This window comes from Antrostomus carolinensis, unplaced genomic scaffold (assembly GCF_000700745.2).
Source record: "Antrostomus carolinensis isolate BGI_N321 unplaced genomic scaffold, ASM70074v2 scaffold7594, whole genome shotgun sequence".
Taxonomy (NCBI): Eukaryota; Metazoa; Chordata; class Aves; order Caprimulgiformes; family Caprimulgidae; genus Antrostomus; species Antrostomus carolinensis.
The window spans coordinates 1-21,170 of NW_010312735.1; the positions used below are offsets into that span (position 1 = coordinate 1).

At 37.9% G+C, this 21,170-nt stretch overlaps 1 protein-coding gene across 1 annotated transcript; it reads right to left on the minus strand.

Moving 5' to 3' along the window:
- Positions 1-1,477: 1,477 nt before the first annotated feature.
- Positions 1,478-21,119, minus strand: BCAP29 (B cell receptor associated protein 29). The gene is made up of 7 exons (XM_010167084.1): positions 21,019-21,119; positions 17,560-17,660; positions 15,291-15,441; positions 12,657-12,792; positions 10,719-10,830; positions 2,959-3,059; positions 1,478-1,516 (listed from the first exon to the last, which is right to left on the minus strand). The coding sequence occupies exons 1-7, from the start codon at positions 21,108-21,110 to the stop codon at positions 1,478-1,480; spliced, it is 732 nt and encodes a 243-aa protein (XP_010165386.1). The 5' UTR covers positions 21,111-21,119.
- Positions 21,120-21,170: the final 51 nt, after the last annotated feature.

A 21,170-nucleotide genomic window follows, 5' to 3' on the forward strand; every position in this document is an offset into this window, starting at 1 on the left:
TGACCACAACTCTTTGAGTGTGACCATCCAAACAATTCCTTATCCACCAAGTGGTCCATCATCAAACCCACATATTTTAAATATTTCTGAAGGGGAGTGAGGAAAAAAGAAAAGATTCACTCAACTACATCACCAAAACCTGTGTGTATGCAGGTATTAAAATCTGTAGCTTTTCCTGAAAGCTTTGATATAAATAAACAAATCTCCAGTGTCTCAGAGAACAGATTCGGTACTACTTCAGCAAGGATGACGTATTTTTTTAAACATATGCATTGTTATTTAATATGCTATGTTAATGTTTTATAGTACTTAACATGCCATGTTTAAATTCTAAGCTAAACAAATCCTTTTTCCAGAGCAATCAAAACTACCACTATGAAGAAGGTTGTATTTTCCAGGAAAATATCACCAAATTAGAAGTGAATTTTGTTCTTTGTGTATATACCTATTAACTCTGATGAGACACTAAACTGGGAGAGATTTACATTAATAAACCCATGAAACTCATTAACTTAAACAATCCCTTTAGTGTAACAAATCCAACTTTCAAATATAAACTGGAACCAACAAAAAAAATCCAACTCAAAACAACTTTCTGAATGCCAAAAAGGGCTTATGCAAAACAGTGCACATTTATTCGAGGTATCGTATCCATGAAAACAAAACCAAAACAAACCCAACTATCTACATTTAAAAAGATTTTTTACTTAGCGAGGCAAAAGAAGTTAAGTGGTACATACAGAGCAAACAGATGTAAACAGTGTAAAAATACAGGATGTTAATACCGACCAACCCAAAACTTTGGTTATGAAAACTGAAATAACGCAATATATTAAAAAACCCAACAAAACAAAACAGAGGCATGCAAAGTATTATTTGTTAAAATACACTATCCATGTGGCTAAGTGAAAATTACACACTCGTGAGACGGATTTAGAAATGCAGTTTTCCTTCTCTCTCTACTTTCCTTAGACTGATTGTCATTCAATTTTCCACTGAAGTGGAAAGGCTGATGAAAAGCTTTCAGCCTTCTTCAACCCACTGGTAACTGAATTTCTGAACACTCCAAACAGGTGCTGCAGAAGAGGTTTAAGTAATTGTGTTTTTATGCTATAGTGTGATATACAACCTCACTCAATGCTACAAGCAAATGGTGTGTGGTCTGTTACCACTCTAGAAGACAAAAGCTTGGAGATCAGTCAAGTTGCTCCAGATGGAATCCAAAGATTTTTGAGTTTCTCCTCACAAGAGCAGTGACAAACTCCACGGTAAAGTTGGGTAAGCCACTTAACATTTTATTTGCAATACAGAATATTTTGGCAACCAATATATATTAGAGGAATCTGAATAGTGACCTGCAGTGCATTTGCTTTTCAGAAAAATCAAGGTTTTTTTTCAGATATGCATCAGAAGCCTGAACAGCACAAGGCTTTTCACATTGAAGCAACCATACCGACACCATCCATCTTCTATGCACCTACAGGTCTTTCTTGTTTTCTGCTTCATTTAAACTGTCCTGAAAAAGAGACAGAATAAAACCATTTTTTTAATGTTTGGCAAGATCAGAAACTGTTGTCTCCAGATGCCACATCTTGCCCTCTTGCAGTCATATCTGATTTGGTCGCTATACAGCCTTCCAAGCTGTAGTCCCATCAGTACTACCCCACATAACACGTATGCTTCTGATCCTCATACAGTAACAGCCACGCAGTCCACTTTTGCTCTCCATTCACATTACAGCTGAGCTGTGCAGCAAACTCAGCAGAAAATGTTTTCTGCTATCAACTGATAGCTTTAGTTGATAGGAGCTGCATCTACCATGTGCTCAGTACCTTCTGTTCTTTCTATTCAGAGGTAAACACAGAAAACTGTAAGGATGCATGTTCTAGACCACAAGACTGTCAGAAATGCAGCAGGACTACTATGGCTCACTACACAAGGAAGCACAACAAAGGCAGGACATGCATGGTGGTCTTAACTCAAACACAGAGATCAGTTGAGCAATCTCTGTAATAGGGTGAGGCTGGGAATCACTAAGTGGCTTCATGCAGTACAGGAAAATGATTATAACCAGCCCAAATTTGCCTTTAAAAAAAAAAAATACAAGACAAAAACAGTTGCTCTTGAAAAGCAGGTCACTGTAATTTAAACTTCAATAATTTATTTTCTCTAAGACCCTTACTTGTAAACAGGCTAATTTTCATTTTTATTAAGTGTTGGTTGAATTCTGACACAGGTGTTAGGCACAGAACATACAAACACCTGTCAGACAACAAAGTACTAGAGATAATTATTGTATATATCATGGGTATTATGCACATATGCAAAGCCAATCAAACTGCTAATGCAGCTTTTGCTTGCTATGCCTCTTTTTAAATTTATTTTGTACTTCAGTTTGAATCTTTATAGTAGCCTGTGTTTAGCCTAGGCTGTTTGTTGTTTTATTGTTTGTTCGGTTTGTTTTTGTTCTTGCGTATCAACAGTATTGCAACATTTATGATTTAGTATTGCAAAAGCATGTTTAAAGAGCAAACAAAATAAAATTACTCTTATAAATTATGTATATACCATACACACACACACTACACCTATCATTTTCTTACAAGATCTGTTTGATCGTCACATGCAAAACTATCTGAATCTTATTTCCCAAGTGACAGCAAAACCAAGTCCTAATGATGACCCGAGCTTTGCCACCTGAAGTGCAAAAAAGAAAATGCTAATAGCTTTGCCGTTCAGCTGTAAAATATGAGAATTAGTGTTTCAATTATTACTTGTTCAGTCCTTGAATACCAAAATTCTACTATTTTGATTACGTTTAAGGAGTGCTGCACATTGTAACTTTATGGTATACTAAAGATTTTTAGTAAATTCTCTGACACAATAAATACCCAACAAGCATAATTTTCTTAGTAATCTCAGAACATCGTGCTCATATAGCAATCTAGAACCACCTACCTGAAGCTGTCCATATTCTTTCATCAGACGATCATATTCTCTTTTAAGGCCTTCAGACTGCTTTTTAATTGCAGTCACTTCATTATTTGCCTTGTGGAGAGCTGTAAAATATCAGAATTAGTGTTTCAATTATTACTTTTATTCCTGCAGTTCCTCAGAGCCCTAGTTATGTATTAGGGCTCCACTGCACTAGACAGTCCTTCCTCTAAAAATGCTTAAATTTAAAAGAGAGCATCACAGGTCGACACAGGAAGAGATGTGCAGGACAGGGAGGTGAAAGAGAATGACTTGTGTTCAGAAAGAGCAGCACAAGGAACAGGAAGGGGCTGTAAGAATGACAGAATCACAGAATGTTAGCGATTGGAAGGGACCTTGAAAGATCATCCAGTCCAACCCCCCTGCCAGAGCAGGATCACCTACAGTAGGTCACACAGGAAGGCGTCCAGGTGGGTTTTGAATGCCTCCAGAGAAGGAGACTCCACAACCTCTCTGGGCAGCCTGTTCCAGTGGCCTGTCACTCTCACAGTGAAAAAGTTTTTCCTTATGTTTATGTGAAACCTCCTGTGCTCCAGCTTGCACCCACTGCCCCTTGTCCTACCGTTGGACATCACTGAGAAGAGCCTGGCTCCATCCTCCTGAGATTCGCCCTTTATGTATTTATAGACATTAACGAGGTCACCCCTTCAGTCTCCTCCAAACTACAGAGACCCAGCTCCCTCAGCCTTTCCTCATAAGGGCAAGACCAATAAACTGTTGACAGAGGTGACAATTTAGTGATGACTACAGTGTTCTGTCACATTGGAGAAGACAGTTCTAGAAAAACAGAACTCTACAACCCCAAAACCAAACCTGTCAGCCCTCTTAAAACAAAGGGAGAACTCAAACATCGGGCAAGGTTTTAGCAAAGCAACTGGTGCCATCTATAAAATGGGGGTGGGGGGCAGGCAGGAAGAGAGAGATAATACATTATTATAGGAGCACAGATCCCCTCTTTTCACCCTGTTATGTATTTTACTATGCATGAATCCATTAGAAGCATCACTTTATGCATGAGAAAAGGAGAAATGGTGTTGGTAGGACAGACAATTGTGAATAGGTTTTTAACATGAGAAAAAGTAATTATTACTCTACTCACAATCTCAACAGCAATAAACTGACAGTGTGTCTGCGCTGCAGTACAAAACAGCCCAGGACTCCACAGAGGCTACTTTACCATGCAGGGTAAATCAGCACAAAGTTTCATAAAGCCATTTCTCCTAAGATGGTGTGTAAGCATTCGAGTAAGGTCATTTAGACATTTTTATGTTCTTCTCCTATAGGTATCTCAGGTATCTTTCTATTTCTCTCCTGTAGCAGCAGAGGCATACACTAAAGCTTATTTATTCATGCTACAATAGAGAAACGTTGTTAATGACCTACAACGCTGCCCCACATAGCCATATTTAAAAACCAAATCTTGACAGCAGAAATTAAAAAACCCAAACATTTGCAATTTTCCTTGTTCCAAAAATGTGGCTCAATCCTCCTTCAACTGTGAACTCCCTGAGACAGGCTGTTCTTTCCCAGAGACCACCGAGACAGTCAAGAATTGCAGCACCTCTGTAAGAGCCTGTTCTCAAAAGAGGAGCTAGATATGTTTGTTGTTAAGCACCAGCACTCTGGTCTGAAACACGTTCCTCTTTGGGCGCTAGTTCTTGAAACATCAGGACACGAGATTTGACCACTCTCCTACATGCAAAAAGGAAGATTCCCTCCCCTAGCATTTCTGCTGTTTTTAATTAATTAATTTGAAAGCATAGATTCTAAGTCATTCTTATTTTAAAAGTCTGCGAGTGGTTTTCCAGCAATAGAACTTTTACCTGAAGTTCTCGTACACTGAAGTTAATTATACTTATGTCTATTGATTCCAACATGGGTCAAAAATTCATCCCATCTCTTTACATTATTTCTTTCATTCCCATACTCTTACACAGATATCCCTCATCCTTTAATGCATTCTTGACAGCACCAATACAAAAAACATTTTCTAAAGGTTTTGGTATTTGGAATAACCGTGATTCCCACACATCTGACAAGTCAAACTCCATTTCATTTACCTCTCTCTGATCTTGCTACTGTTTAAAATATTCAACAGTAGAATTTGGAAATCACTCTAAAATAAACTTGTGACAATTTAATACGCTTCTGAATTTTAAGTTGTAGACAAAAAACATATGCACACATCTTTTTACCTCTTCAAGAATCTGCTAATTAGAAAGCTAAATTTTGCATTTGTTTAAACATTTTTGTGCATAGTAAAAATTAACAATATCTCATTTCTGAAGAAATCATAACTCAATGTTATTGATCTAATACTATTTAGCTGTTTACAAGCAGCAGCACAGTACTTCAGTTGCAACTAAAAACTACTGTATCTTTAAAACATGAACAAAATATCTAAAAGTATCTGCAAACCAAAAAAGCAAACAAGCCACTGCATTGTTTCAATGTTTTGACCAAAACAGATGTATGACAGGAATAGCTGACCTAACCCTGGAAGAAGAAAAAGCAAAGAACAGATTGTCCTTTCCACCTGTGTTGGCTATGGACAAAAAAACCCAAAACCCAAACAAACCCAAATCAAGGCTCATTCCTGTTGGGGTCACACAATAAAAATGAGCATCACATCTTTGACAATGTGCATTCCCCAGCACGCCAGCTTCTCTAGATGTCTCCTTGTCAAGCAACAGAGACCATCCGTACATCACTGCTCAACTATCTTGCCATTGCACAAACACTACAGTGCAGCAAAATCAATCATACAGGTATATTGTTTGTCATATGGATCACATCATATGAACGCTCCTCCAGCAGAAAACAGAAGACCCTTTGTGTGCACAACACAGTCAGTTGTTATTTCTGGCTTCCATTTGGCATGTTACTTTGCCTCACAGGAGACAGAACAGCTGGACTGGCAGCAAGCAAAACCCAACAGCTGATTGTTCCTACCAAGTAAATGCACGAGCAGGCAGGAGGTGAGAATGCTGCTTCTATGTTAATGCAACTAATGAGAGGAATAGTCGGTAGGTCCCAAAACTGAAATACAGCCTCTGTATCCTTCCCCTTCCCTTCAAAGAAAAATCAACAAAATATACTTAGAGCAGTGTATCAACAATTCTGAAGAACTTTATCCCTTTACACTTATGTGTGAACAGAGGTCCATAAACTAATGTAACGTGCAGTCTGGGAGAAGCAGAGAACTTGTTCCCTTACCACATTCTCTGTATCCTGTTCCAGGACAGATAGTTTAGTTCAGATTCCTCTAAATTTGAAGCACGATGAGGAATAAAACGGCTCTGAAGAGGTTACCACAGCTCAGTAGCTGTAGCATTTCTGTTGCATTCTCATTTCAACAAGCGTGGAGAACTGAACAGTAAACCAAAACCAAATAGCAACAAAAGCAAGCAATGATTCTTTGGGCATTTCCCTGCACAGCTACTAGTACGGGGCTGACTAAATCACTTGACTTACAGTGCTTGCTGCTAAGGAAACGATCTGGAACTTAAATTAGCATTGCTCACAATACAAGTCTAAAACCCAAATGATTTGGACTAGTTTAAGACTAAGACCCCTCTCTTTTAAGAGTCTTCAAGTTGAGAAAGGGCTATTCACATTTAAGAATTTACGCACTGATGGGACAAGAGATTTGCCAACAAATACGCTGTAAAGCTGGGAATACAACTCCAGTCAGGTAATTCCATACTAATTCCAAATTCTCTCCTTAAGATGTAATGGTCAGTTAAAGTTTTTAAAAAGAGAAGGCAGGGAGAAAAAATGACACACAAGTTTGCCCCAACCTCAATGAAATTTTCTTACAAAAAGGATGTTACAGCATCTTCATATGGCATAAATGGCCATGTATAACAAAACCACGCTTGCTGTATGCAGCACCATCCCTTCAAATCAACAAATATGAATATTCACTCTCATTGCATGTGACATTGTGGAAGGTTATGATCTCATAGTTAAAATGTAAGGTTAAATAAGATGGATTTTCTTTCTAAACCTCCTTCTGCCATTGGCTAAATAACATGAGACTGTGGCCAACTCTTTTAACTTGTATCTCCTATTTTCAGCTTACAAAAGAAAGCTGATAGTTTTGGTGTTGGTTTTTTTTTTTTTCATTTATTTGTCCATTTTTAAAAACTGGAGTGCTTCAGTGGAGCTCAACATAAATATAGTTTTCATACATGGCACCAGCCATGGCAACACAAAGGTCAAGCTGAACTCTCACTCTCAGCAACAGTTCCATGAAATGTATTCACAATGCTGGTATTGTTTATCTCTTTCTAACACCTAGTAATCTTAGGATATAAGTGAGAGTTGTACATCTGTACACACATACTTTCTAGGATAGTCAACAATTAAAAGCTATTTCAAAACCAGCCCTTCACAAGAATTGTTGGTCTCTTATTCCCGTCTCCTACAGCACTATGCAACCTTGAAACAAAACGCAGTCTTGTGATATATTCTGTACACAAAACAAACCTCATTAAAGGATGCAGGGAAGTTTCATCAGAATTTCCTCCTGCCCCACTGTATGCCTATCACAACAATACATATAAAGAAAACCCAAGCATTGCTGTAAGGACAGCTGCTTTATCAAACTTCTCTCATACTCTTGACAGTTTGTTTTCTTGTAGCTTTTTGGACAATTTTCAAAACTATCAAAATTAAACAGCATCATAGCATCTCTTCTTGCCTCAGAAAATCCCTACAGGTCTGAGATCAGCAGCCATACTGAGTGCCTTCAATTATCTGAATCAACATTTTGTTAGAAATTATATCTAATGTGCAGCATGAGAAACATTCTCTCATCTGCACTGGGTGCTCCTAGGAGGAGTTACATTTATTTCTAGGTAGCGTTAAAACATTTTTCATAATATACAACTGTATCAATAAAATATCATCTCAGAAGGTTTCTAAACAGTCATGTTATTACATGTCCAGGTATGCTAAAAATGGATTTAGGCTCTGAAAGTGCTAGCCCCACTGCTGGGTGCCTATAAAGCCCCCAGTATGGGGGTCTGCAATAAAGTAGTGAAGAACTAGCCCTCTTTCCTTCACTTCCACAATAAAGTGAAAGAAGGCATCAAGAGTAAAGTCAAGTCTGAAAAGAAAACAAGTTTGGCTGAAGTAACTATCACTTGTTTCCAGCCTTTCCTCAGATTTTTGTAATTTCACTACTCAGTCTTTGCCTTGTATTTTCATTCTTCCGCCCCACCTGCCCAGAGCACAGCAAGTGTCAAAATGTCTTCTTAACTTGGGATTTCACTTATGAAAAAATAAGGTAGATTGCATTTCCTGTAAAGGCTAAAAAGCTAAAGAACTAGAGATGAGTTTCCTGAAAGTCTGTGATAATCACTGTGCACACTATAATTTCAGTCAGAATTTCAGAAAGAGGAGATATACAGTATTTTCTCTGCCAGAAGTTGTAAATACTGGATCAAAACCTTACAGAAAATTTGCATCTCCCCTGAAGTCACAGCACTAATCTGATACTAAACTGCCTTATTTAAACACGAAGGAGACTTACACTTAGGAAGCAGACTTAGATTTAGGACTCCTCCTGAGTGCCACTCTATTGAGGCAACCCACCTTTCAACACGTGGTCTACTCTAAAGTAACATACCACCCCGTCACCCTGCGTAACTAGCTCAACAAATGCACCAGACCAGAGCAATGGATATTTGAAACTGCTCTGTGAAAAAGATCATACTTGTTTTTCATCTAAGTAGCAAAAAACCCCCAAACCCCAACCAAACAAGAACAAAATACAGGTTTATGACTCTTACTGATACTATAGCTGAAAAAGAAAAACTAAAAGAAAATCCAAAAAACCAAATCAGTAAAGTTCTCCTTTTTATAGTAGTTTTGCCTTGTTTCTCTACTAGGTGACACCCCACACACTCTTCACTCCCTACCCCCCCGACAAAATACCCCCAAAATTTCATGGATTGGACTTTGTGAACACAAAGGAAAGGTCACTTCAGTCATGTGAGCTCAGTGGCTTGAAACAAACTGTTAAACAGAGGTAAAATAAGCTCTTCAGTCTCAACTTTGGGACTGTGTAATGCATTGCTTGCACTTAGCAAGCATGAAACTCAACATTCACCTACCTAGTTGCAGACATTTCAAAAGAAAACAGTAAATTCCATTCACATGAAATCTCTTAATACTCCATAGAAATTCGTGTCTACAGATCCGTGGCTGTTATCAAGTACTTAAACTTTCTGGCTATCTGTTTGCTGAAAATGATGTATAAGAAAACTTATTAAAAAAATAAGACAGACATACCTTAACACCATCTAGCTGACCACAGTAATTAACGTAACCATGGAGTTTTCTGTTTTGGCAATGAGGGGGATGGCATCAGGGCAAGGGTTGTAAATATTTTCCTATTCATTCCTTAAAAAGACCCTTTCTCCCTCTTTCCCCCTCACAAAAGACTCAAGCATGCCTTAATTTATACATCTCTGGGATGGACAACAGCCCACAGGGAGAATGCAGCTGAAGCAGCATGTGGTAAATGTATTTATTCCTTAGCTTTCTCTAGCATTCCTCACTGAAAAGCTCACATTTTATTAATGTTACATACCACCAGTTAGTTTAAATAAAACATACACATTTAAGTTTTTCATTGATCCTGTCACTTCAAAGGCAGTTTTCCCCACTTTCCTTAAGAAAACAGCAGGAGAGGGAATCGAACAATCAAACCTGCCTGAGAATGTGGACTAAGGAGACCCTCAATTTAAAGATTCTTGTTGCTTCAAGCCCAGCTGAAAACAGCTGTTCTACAGTTCTTGTTCATCTTCCCAGTGAAGAATGAAAATGATTTTAATCTGCTGTTATTTTTACAGCTTTGTAGCAATGCCATGCAACATGAAAGCAGGAATATGTTTTGATGACAACATGCTATCTGGTACTATGAAAATCTGTATTTTGTTACAGTCTGAACATCTGATTAATGCTTACAAGGTCACAAGCAGTGTTATCTTAAAAACACTAACTTCAGATGAACAAGTGTTCGTAAGCATCACACACCTTGACAGATCCCAATAAGACAGAACTAAACAGGTAAAATCTGCTTCTATCTCAATCTCAAGAAAGCAGTTTTGGCAACGTAAAACTTAAACACGGAAGCTGCTAGCAAAAGCATTATGTTACAAATTGCAAGGTATGTTGCCTTGTAGAAAGAAAAATAAATAATTTTTTTTTTTAAATGCTTACACCTCTGCTGCAAGAGATACATAAATATAGAATACTAGTCAAGGACTTTTCTGCTATCTGACCAAAATCCTACTTTATAGAAAAAACATCAACTACGTACTTCCCATTTTATACAGGGAAAGTGGCTGATATGTATGACATGAAATATCAATCTGATGCCTATAAGCAACCTGCGACTGATTCCACATCCTGGTCATGTCATTGATGAAGACAAGTCAACACCACTTAAATAGGTCACTTCAATTTGTTAATAATTACAGTTTAACTAAGGTGTTCAAATTACACCATGCACATTTTCATAATAAAAACATTTACTAAAATATGGAGATGGCAACAGCATGCTTTTCCAGTTCCTAGTCAAAGGTAAAGAAACCCCAAGTCCAGTGTTCTGTAAACTGGTGTAGTTAATGCTACATCTAGAATAAATTTTTGACATTGAGTGTTGAAGTAATGTTTTTGTTACTTGTGAAGAAGTCCTAACCAGTACGTACCGCTTGAAGTCTTCTGTAGGTCTGCTTTCAAATGTTCAACTTCCTTCTTCAACTCTTCATCAGTTGCTTCCGCTGACTCTTTGTTTTTACTGCTTCCTTTTTCAGTCAAGGCCTATTAAAAACCACAGTTGCTACAATTATTTTTGTTTTCATTAGTCTGACATTAATGCCAAACAAACAGAGAATGTCAGCCTTGATGTTGCAAAGTGACAGGTTTTATCAAGTGCCAACATGACGCAGGCTGATACTCAGTTATTCTAGGGGAAAAAAAAATGCTCAATGTTTTAAGTTGATAGTGATGGCACACTTGTCATAGTATGGCATAATCTCCTGTGTAAGAGTACTTTGTATTTCTGCATCAAACCCACAACTTCTGTTTAGGTCAGAAATGGCTTTTCTACAAGACATACACTGGGACTGCAAGTGACCGAACATTGCCATGTTTATGTGTAACTTGTTCTAATAATTTACTTGGATTTAAATAGTATTATACATCTCAAATCTCTCCTTGTAGGTTTTCAGCTACTTCTTCAGTCTTCAGAATACCTCAATGCCCACATTAGATTTCCACTGAAATTCAAGAAAACACTAGGAAAGGATTCGGGAAGAGCCCCATAAATACTAGACACAAGAGCAGTATACTCCCCATACTCTGAAAATATTGGCATTACTATACTTAGACACACTCTTATCATTAAGGCAATTGCTACTGATGACTTAAAATAGCAGATAGGATAAGGATTAAACCACATAATTAGACCCTTGGCTCATATAGCCTCTGTTATCCAACCAAGTATAATCTCTGTTACAAAAATGGTAAAAAAGTGGTAAATGCTTAATGGAAAAAAGAAAAATTGAACAACCAAGATGAACAGCTGTTAGGTGAACTGGTGATATCAGAGCTTACTGGGCACTGGTGGGAGCAGAGGCAAAAGATTACTTTAAGAAGGAAAAGAACTGTTTCTAAAGATTGGTAAACAATTCAAAGAAAAGAGCTGAAGAAAATTTTCTTTCTACTAATACATAAAAAGTTACTTCTGTAAACTTTTACCTTAAGTCCTGTGCTCCATGGAACCTCTGAACAGAAGACAGTGCAGACCTAGCACACTGGAGTAAACTTACAGTATTTATACTTATAGCCAGTGCCCCATATGCAATTGCTCCTGACTCTCTCTGATGGTGGAATGAAGCATGCTTGTTAATGAACACAAATGCAGAGGCAAAGCCACAGAGGAACCTAAGTCATAGTATCTATATAAAGTTAAAATAAACCACTTCTGAACACCTTGCATCTCCAGTGCAATGGAGAACCAGCTATAACATGCTGGCTGTACCTGTGGCTACCACTGTTTCTGCAAACCAAGCAATCAAACACACAAATAGAAACAGACAGGAATACAGTTTCCCGTTTCTGGCCATTACTTACAAGCAGCTAAGAGAATGTGTTGCTAAGAGAATGTGAAAGTAGAACAAAAAGAGGACTTTTGGCCAAATCCCAACAGGATAGAGAGAGAAAAAAACCAAAGCAAACTACCAGTATGCAGTAAAGAGACAAATTCCATGGCTGAGGAAGGGAGTCTGGATCATTTTGACAGAATACCAAATTCAAAAATTTTGGAATAATTTCATACTTGGGAAATACCTAACATATGCTCCAGTGATCCTCAAAGAGATATTTCAAGGATGTATTAGTACTGTGATGAAATTTGTACTGGAAAGACAAAACTTAATTTATTTGGTTACTTTAGTTTCCTTTGTTAATAAAATGCTACTGAAATTTGTATTAAGTATTTTGAATTACGTATTATATGAACATTGTTCTTCCCTGTTCCAGAAGAAAAAAAATGAATTAATATTATTCAGTAGCAAACCACCCCAGAGTATCTTGTACTAACGCCTGACTGTATGAGAAAATAACTAAAACAAGTTCAAAGATACCTCCCGCAGCCTTTCATTCTCGGCCATGTATTTTTTGGCTGCTTCAGTAGCATCATTTACTTGCGTTTCCAGAGCTGCATGAGATGTCATTCCTTTTGCCAACTGAGTAAGAAGGGTAACGGTACGTCTCAATACACTGTTGGAGAAACACAGTGAAAAGCAGAGTAATTCACAGCACAAATTAAAAAAACAAAACAAAACAAAACAAAAAAACCCCAACAAAAGAAACCCTTTTCTCTCTCTGCATTAGATGTGAAAACAAAACCACGAGAGGACTGTTTGAGCACCTGAAGGGAAACATCCAGGCTCATCGATGACAAATAGCAGCATAATAAGAAACTGAAAAGATTTTCATCCATGAAAAATCTGATTTTTACCTGATACAGAACCTCCCTCCTCCCAAAAACGCACAGACATTAAGGGGTCAGAGACCTGCTTGCTTAAAGGCTGAAATACTCTGAAATGACCTAGTACTTTAAATAGGATAGACCTCTGAATACAAAGCAACGTGTTATGGTAATGAGTACAAGACAAAAAAAAACAAACCCAAAGCCTCACAGCTTTATAAAAGGCCTTACAAGAATAAAATTAGCAATGTGAGCATATTAATCTTCAAAGTATTCTGTCAATACCATATAAATCAGAACACGCATGAATATCAGCACTCATACGGCACCTGAAATCTAAGCTTTGCAAATACCTCCCTTGATGTGATCTCGTGATCACTTCTCTGCACCACTACTTTCATTATTCATCTTGGAGTCTTTCAAAGCAGTATGTTGCTGAATCAAGAAAAGGCCAAAGCAAGACTGAATTAAATGAATTCCTGTAATATAACTATGCAGCTGCTCTTCAAAACAAATTTGAAAATCCAATTGGCATTTTCATAACTGAAAGTCTATTAATAGACCTTTTGGCTTTCAAGATAAGCCCTTCTCCTTTTTTCATTGAAAGCTCATTTTTTTACTTTTTTTGGTTTTAATAAAAAAGTTAAGGTCCTCTTGCCACTACTATTCCACGGGCTAGCATGGTTCACTATTGCTTATTAATTTACAGATGCAGCAGTCAGGAGTCAGTAAAACATCATTACTAAAACAGAATCACAGAACCATGTAGGTTGAAAGGGGCTTCCAGAGGTCATCCTGTCCAACCTCCTGGCCAAAGCAGGAACAGGGAGAGCATATTGCTCAGGGGCTTGTCCAGTTGAGTTCCAATCATCTCCAATGATGGAGATTCCACCGTGTTGTTTCAGGGTCCTTGTTCCAGTGTTTGACTGTTCTTAATAGTAGAAAAAGTACTTTTTACCTAAAGTCAGAATTTACCAGGTACCTGGCCTGTTGCTTCTTTTCTGAAGTCTCTGTGATTCCAGGCATCAACTCGTCCTGTGTTCTTTTTGCACACCAAGGCAATGTCAAGCAGCTGACTGAAGGAATTCAGAAGAGGGTCAGCAGTCTTTGCCCAGTGTCACCATAAAAATGTACAAAGAGGAAGCCATCTGACCAACATGTCTGTTTCCATTCATTCACATTATCTGTGTCTAATCAGTCCATGTGCTCCTTGCCCAACTGAGAAGATCTGCAGGTTGTTATGGCCACTGTGAAGATTCACAGGTAGTCTTGGTTGCTACTGCAGGGCAGTACAGAACTGTTCTTCCTGTTACCCTGTTTTATTAGCTGCATTCAAACATCCTAAAAGGGATACCACACTTAAGATCATAATATCATAGCAGGACAGTTGCCACAAAGTGCTTGATCTGAAATAAGAAGAGAAGACTGAGAAGGGATCTTATCAATGCTTATAAATATCTAAAGGGCAAGTGCCAAGACGATGGGGCCAGGCTCTTCTCAGTGACATGCTCAGTGACAGGACAAGGTGCAACAGGCACAAACTGGAACACAGGAAGTTCCACCTGAATATGGGGAAAAACTTCTTTACTGTGAGGGTGACAGAGCACTGGGACAGGCTGCCCAGAGAGGCTGTGGAGTCTCTATCTCTGGAGATGTTCAAAACCCACCTGGACGTAATCCTGTGCGACTCGCTCTAGGTGAAGTTGTTTTGGCAGGGGGGCTGGATGAGATGGTTTCCAGAGGTCCCTTCAAACCCCTACCGTTCTGTGATTCTGTGTGTAATAACACCTGAAACTTTCCTCAGAAGCTGGAACATTATCCTACAGTTTCTAACTTTGAGCTTTACACAAAGTGATTCAAGTCAGACTCAAGCTTTGCTTCTTAACAAAGCAGGATGTAATAACAACAGTTTGCAACATATTCTTTTAACAGAACTTTAACTTTTGAGGGTTTTTTATTCCAGTTTTCCATGTTCAAAACAAACAAAACATAGAGCATAAGTTTAAGGAAGGAAATGAATATTCCCTGAAGAAACTTCTCCTGCAAAATAATGTTTTCTCAAACATTCAAAATGTTTTTTCCATGTGTTGCTCACATATCCTTCCAATCTTCAAACATTTGTAAGATATTATTTTCCCTAATCTTACTCGTTTCATAGCCAATCTGCTCACAGATTCTTTAATCTCCTAAAATCGGCCTTCTGATTTTTTTTTATAGTTGCATTCATTTGCGCAATAGTTCCTGTAAGAAAGGTGCTATGTGGAAATCAGAAAATTGTTATACTTACAGCCAAAGAAATAAGGAAAAACCTGAGAGATAGACGTTTCTTTGGGATCTGAAGAGTTTCATCTGAATATGATCAAAGGCATTGGCGTTGACATTTGCAGCCTTTTCATTCACTTGAACAGCCGAGTACTTCCTAACTTCTCTAACAGCGTCTGCAAACAAAACCAGCTTGTTCTTACTCACATCTGTGGGTATGCAGGTATAATAAACCAGACACAGTACTAGAAATACGTAGTTGGACTTTCTGCTCAGCAAACAGGCATAGGACAAATAGTGACGTCACTTATGTGATCCATACATTTTAAAGACAGGTCTTGATAAAGCACTAAGCAATATAACACATCTCTATAGAGATATGCCAAACCACTGTGCAAAACATGCCTGAACAGTCATTTCCAACGCTTGCACCCCGCCACCAGGGATCAGGCAAAGCCACACATCCTAAAAGTGCTACCAGGGATGCTACAGGCAGTGTCAAAATGTCACTGCTGACAACTGAATTAAAATCCAGGCAGTGGACAAACAGAGAGAAAACAGAAAGAAGGGAAAAGAAGATATGTCTTCTGAAGTATTTGCCTCAGATGGAATTTGTTAGATAAGCGTGTATTTTAGTAATGACAGAAGTGTCTACTTTATGCTTGAATCACAGAGGGAAAAATTTATTTCTGTAACATCCACCAAAATAGGAAGACTGGAGTGACACAGTGTTGAATATAAACAGAACAAGGGGGTAAGCTACACCTCAGCTTTCTTTCATCTGCCTTTCATCCTTCATGTACTCCTAACAGTTCTACAGAAGGGCCAATACACTGCCAACGCTTCTGAAAGGATAAAATAATTAATTAGGACTTACATTCACAGAAAAACAAAACCTAACCCAATTAAGAGTTCTTATTACAATTTGTATACTTAAGGTCATCATACATACTTAAGGCCAAAACAGCACTGAAAATCTTCTGCACATCAACAAAAATACACATTTTGTGACACATCATCAGTTCTTGCAGAATATTTTGGCCATGTGTTATTAAATTGCTGCTGCATTTATCTAAGCAGACAAAATCAACTCCAAAGAAAAGGATGTGTGAATAACATCACTTCTGACTGCCTCTTTAAATTCAAAAGTTATTGAGAAGGGAAAGAAAAAAAAAAGATTTGAAGTGACACTTCAAACAATAAAACAAAGATTAAGACCAAACAAAAGTCTATATCCTCGTGCTATAGGAAGATTCCAGTCCTGCAGTAACCTGTCATCATATGGTATGGAGCAAGCACTTCATCACTGCTTTACTTCTGCCCAAATCTATCTTTCCACGAAATCAATGACCATCACCAGCTCAAAAGCAAACTTTGGTCAAAGTTTTCAATAGGAGTTCAAGAAGAATAAATGAAATCCATCAGTTCTCAGTCATAAGGCATTTACTGAAGAATCTACTTCTAAGGGTAATACTAGAGATAATCTAAAATAAAGAAAAAAGTTTATTTGCCTTTCCAGTACTTTTTTAAATATCAGGAATATAGCATTGCAGTGCATCTGTAAGTTTCTCTCAGCAGACAATAAAACCAAGCATTTCTTCTTTGGATTTAAAATAGTTTGGAATTAAACAGTATTTTCATTGTATGGCACTGGAAACACTTCTCTCCTAATTATGGAGCAGAACTACTTCTATCACTGAAACACAGAAGAACTGTTTCCATCACTGAAATACGGGAGATGCTTACCAAACAAAGCAGTCAGGACAGACATTAAATGAAATCACTCAGGCACATGGTCCTCATTCAAGCTCCATGTCACTAAAGCTTTTCTCCTACTTAACAGACCTTATGATCTACATACAAGAAACACAGCCAACATCTGCTTTGTATCTGTGCTGAGCAAAAGTACTCAAATAGCCCAGCGCTTTGATATATTCTTCTGGTTTTCTCTTTCAACAGCAACCAAGAGAAAGAGTGCCATCTGCTGCATACTGAGCAGCTCAGCCAAATTCTGGTACCAAACATTTCAAGTTCATCTACTTGTGTGAGAAAGTGAAAGCAAGCAGCAGGCTAGACCAAGCTCCAGTTTTGCTCCTAATTCACTACTGTATTACTATTGTATTTGAATTCTCAACACATATGCAGTATAAGCCCTCTTCCACTCTACTGTAGAACTTTTAAACAAATTAGCTGATTTATATTAGGCTTGAATCCTTTCAAGTAATCTACTGCCATGAACTCCATATACCAGGTTTTTTTTAATCACATTTGTTAAGAAATTATTTAACACTTACCAAGAAACAAGACGATCAGTAAAACTATTATTGTAAGGAACATCTTGTTCCAAAAAACTGCCATTTTGCTCCATAGAGAAATCATAAAAATCTTCTGCCATCTGTAAAAGAGCATTGTGTTATCCAAAAATAATTAAACACTAAAAGAAAAGCACAATAACCTCACAGAAGAGATGCTTGTTATTGATATGAGACTTATGGAAGGTCTCTAAACAGCTGCTTTAATTGCAATATAATTTAATTCAGGTATATGTAACTTTTCCAACAATCTAACTTGCTTGTTCCTTTTTTGTTTCTTGTCAATACAGGCAAAGGCAGTTGGTTCAACTTGAAAACTTCTTGCATGATTAGCAGGTACTCTCCAGATAGGCTTTATTTTAGCTTTTACTGTGGCTAGCATTACTTTGTGGTTGGTACTGACTACAATAAACTCAGGGATGGGGTAAAGACTGCAAAATTAATTCCATCATTTTTATTTCTACCCCCTTACACTCTTTGTTGCCAAATAAAATAAAAATCCCTCCACAAATTAAGATTGTCTCTACCATCCTTCTTCAGAAGGCTTATCTTTTATACTGATGGCTAAGGAAGCAACTTCAGAGGCCCAGTGGTGAAGACTTTTTTTTTTGTTTAAACAATCAATTGTCTATTCATTATTACTGCATGGAGGGCTCTGCAACAATTCACACCTGCAGCACAAATGAAGACCATCTGATGTTCTCAAATGAACTAAAACCTACAAGAGACAACAGAGCAGCTTCTTGTTATTTGCTGCAGATCAGAATCAGTGCAACTGCAAAAATGAAGTAATACAGGCTGTAACACAGGCATGTTAGTCACTGTTTGATTGTATCAAGTAAAATTTCCAACTTTGGTTAAGAGTATTTACATCTTCCACAGACTGTTAAAATTTGTCCTTTAACAAAGCAGTTTCCAACCTACTATGAGTCTAATTTAAATTAGACTGACCATCATCTCCAATGGTTCCTCCTGGCTCTGCACCAGCAATAATTAAAATATTTTAGCATTATATGTGCAAAAACCTCATTTAAATCTTTTAGTATAATTTGAGTTCTTTATAGCATCAGCCATAGTCTGTATCAATCAAAAAGCTTACTTTAATTAAACCAAGCTACAACTCAAACGACTTGCTAATTCTTTAAACATGCAGTTCTCCAAGTTTCATACTGATCTCCACTTAAGAGTGATTCTCTGAGGTATGATCTTAGACCAACTATATTGCAAAGTTATATTCAGGCTAAAAATAAGATCTCTTTACTGCAAAGTCTTCCTGTGTTATATTTTCATGCTTATTTTTCCTCGACAAGTATCGAAATTCACATTTATTAATGCTACATTTCCTTTTGGCGACAGGAGTCACATAAATGTAATCCTTCCATATTGTAACACTGGCCACCATTACAGACATACCACACTTGGCAGTACAGTTCTGTCTTTTTGCATACTTGCATTTTTATATTGTCAATTTACTTATTCCCCTGGAACTCAAAAGCTTGTTAGCAAATCTGAAAAGGAGCTCACTATCCAAAAAACGTGCAGGCACAAAACAGGCAAACAATCTGTTTGAAGACTGACAAGTGAGTAAATCAAAACTTTAGAGAACAGTAGGTTCACATCTGTCTCTAATCACACGTGCCTTATCGCTCTGACAGAACAACCTCCCGGGCCACCAAGATGCACAAGGCAGAACTGCTGCCCACTGGTACTGTCACAGCAGCTAAATCAAATCTTTAACCCTACAAAATTCCTGCGACAGTTTTGTTAGCAAGATAACTGAACATGTCACATAAAGGATAAAGCTATTTCACTCTTTCAGAAATCACTGTTCAAAGGAATAGCTGAATGCTACAAACCAAGGGCAAAAATCTATCCTTTGTATATAATTAAAAGTACTGTGTTCAGTATTTGAATAATTTTTGGTAACACTGCAGGTTATGAATTTGCTTTTCAGCCACAAAGACCGGACTCAAGTCCTGTTTATGTCGTAAGTGAAACCTACTTCAGTACTCTCAATGTACTATGTATGTGTCATCAGCCTGCAGGAATTCTTGCAGCTAGTTTCCTCACACAAGCCATTAATAATCTGATGATGACAACTCCCATAATACTCCTTCCTTCTTACATACTGATTGGAAAACAACAAAAAGTACAAGAACTCAATAATCTATGTTGGAATGCTGAACTTCTCACAACTCAGCTCGTAAAAATCAAGAGGTTAAATTAGATTTTAAAGACTTTCAACTTCCAAAGTTGAGGAGACATGACTAATCACTGATACCAGCTGTGGATGATCCAACCATTTTGAAAACTCTCCCACAGGTTTATGTAGTTAAATTCAGACTCTCCACAATGCAGAGCTTTGTTTTAGGTTTTGACCCTTAACCTATTACATTAAAAGCTGCATTCTTCATTCTAAATGTATCTAAAGATGCAGAAAACAAACATGTAACAGTTTTTACACAACAATGAGAAAGCAGTAATTTTTTGGAAAAGATTTAAGGTTTTATCCCACTTGGGTTTTTTCAGGGGGTTGTTTGGGTTTTTTTTTTTTAGAATTACTGATATTCTGGAAAGAAATCATAACTCTGTTTCTCTTGCTTCTTGTAGTGAAGATAGCTTTATTTCTTATCAAGAAATTAAAATAACATTACTAAATTTGAAGAGTTACTTACAGGAAACAATCTTAAGAAAGGGTGCAAGCTAGGCCTTTGCATACGATAAGAGTAATACATTTTGTTTCTTTCCCTTACTAAGGGCTTTTATTTTACAAGAATGAATTCTTTTTCTTAATGTTGGTGTTCCAGAAGTGTTTTGTTAATCTATACATATAAGTTTATTGAGGCCTTTATTTCAGTAATCCTGAACCTTCTGCATCAAGCTGAAGTCTGCATTTTTTAAAATGAATGATCACGGATTTCTTACAGCCTTACACACACTGTATGCGGTTAGCTTTGAATATCAGATGTCTCTTATCTGTTCAGCACCCACAATGCCTAGTGTGCACCAAAACATAAAGCTGCTCCTCGCAAACTTGACAAACAACTCTGAAAAAGGCCGCACCGTCCTCTCTTTCCTTACTGAGCTCACAGCAAGGGAAGCCAGATGCCCGCCTGCACACTGCCTACCTCAAAAACCCCTCAGAGAAGACTGGGAGATGACATCCCACCCGCAGAAGCAAAGCAGTGGGGCTCAGCCTGGGAACCTCAGCTGCTGCTCGGGTGAATCAGCAGCGTGTGTAAAGCAAACATAAAGCTCCCGAAAAGAGGCTTATGATTCTTGAAGCTGCTGACGCTCAAGTCCTGAACAGGATTCCTTCGGCTTAGTTCACTGCCGGTTTAAGATGCAACAGAACTCGGTGTTCACAAAAACAAAAATGTGAAATAAACCCAAACCGGTGAGAGGACCGAGCCGGGGTTGTTCAGCACGCTGAATTCCTACCTCAGCGGAGAAATGAACGGCAGGCAGAGCACCAGAAGGATTCCTATTTCACCGTACAGAAAGGTGGCAACTGCTGTCCACTGGAAAGTCATCGTCCCGGCAGGCCTGCGGAGGAAGGAGCGGCTCAGGCGGGCCCGCGACAGCCCGGCCCC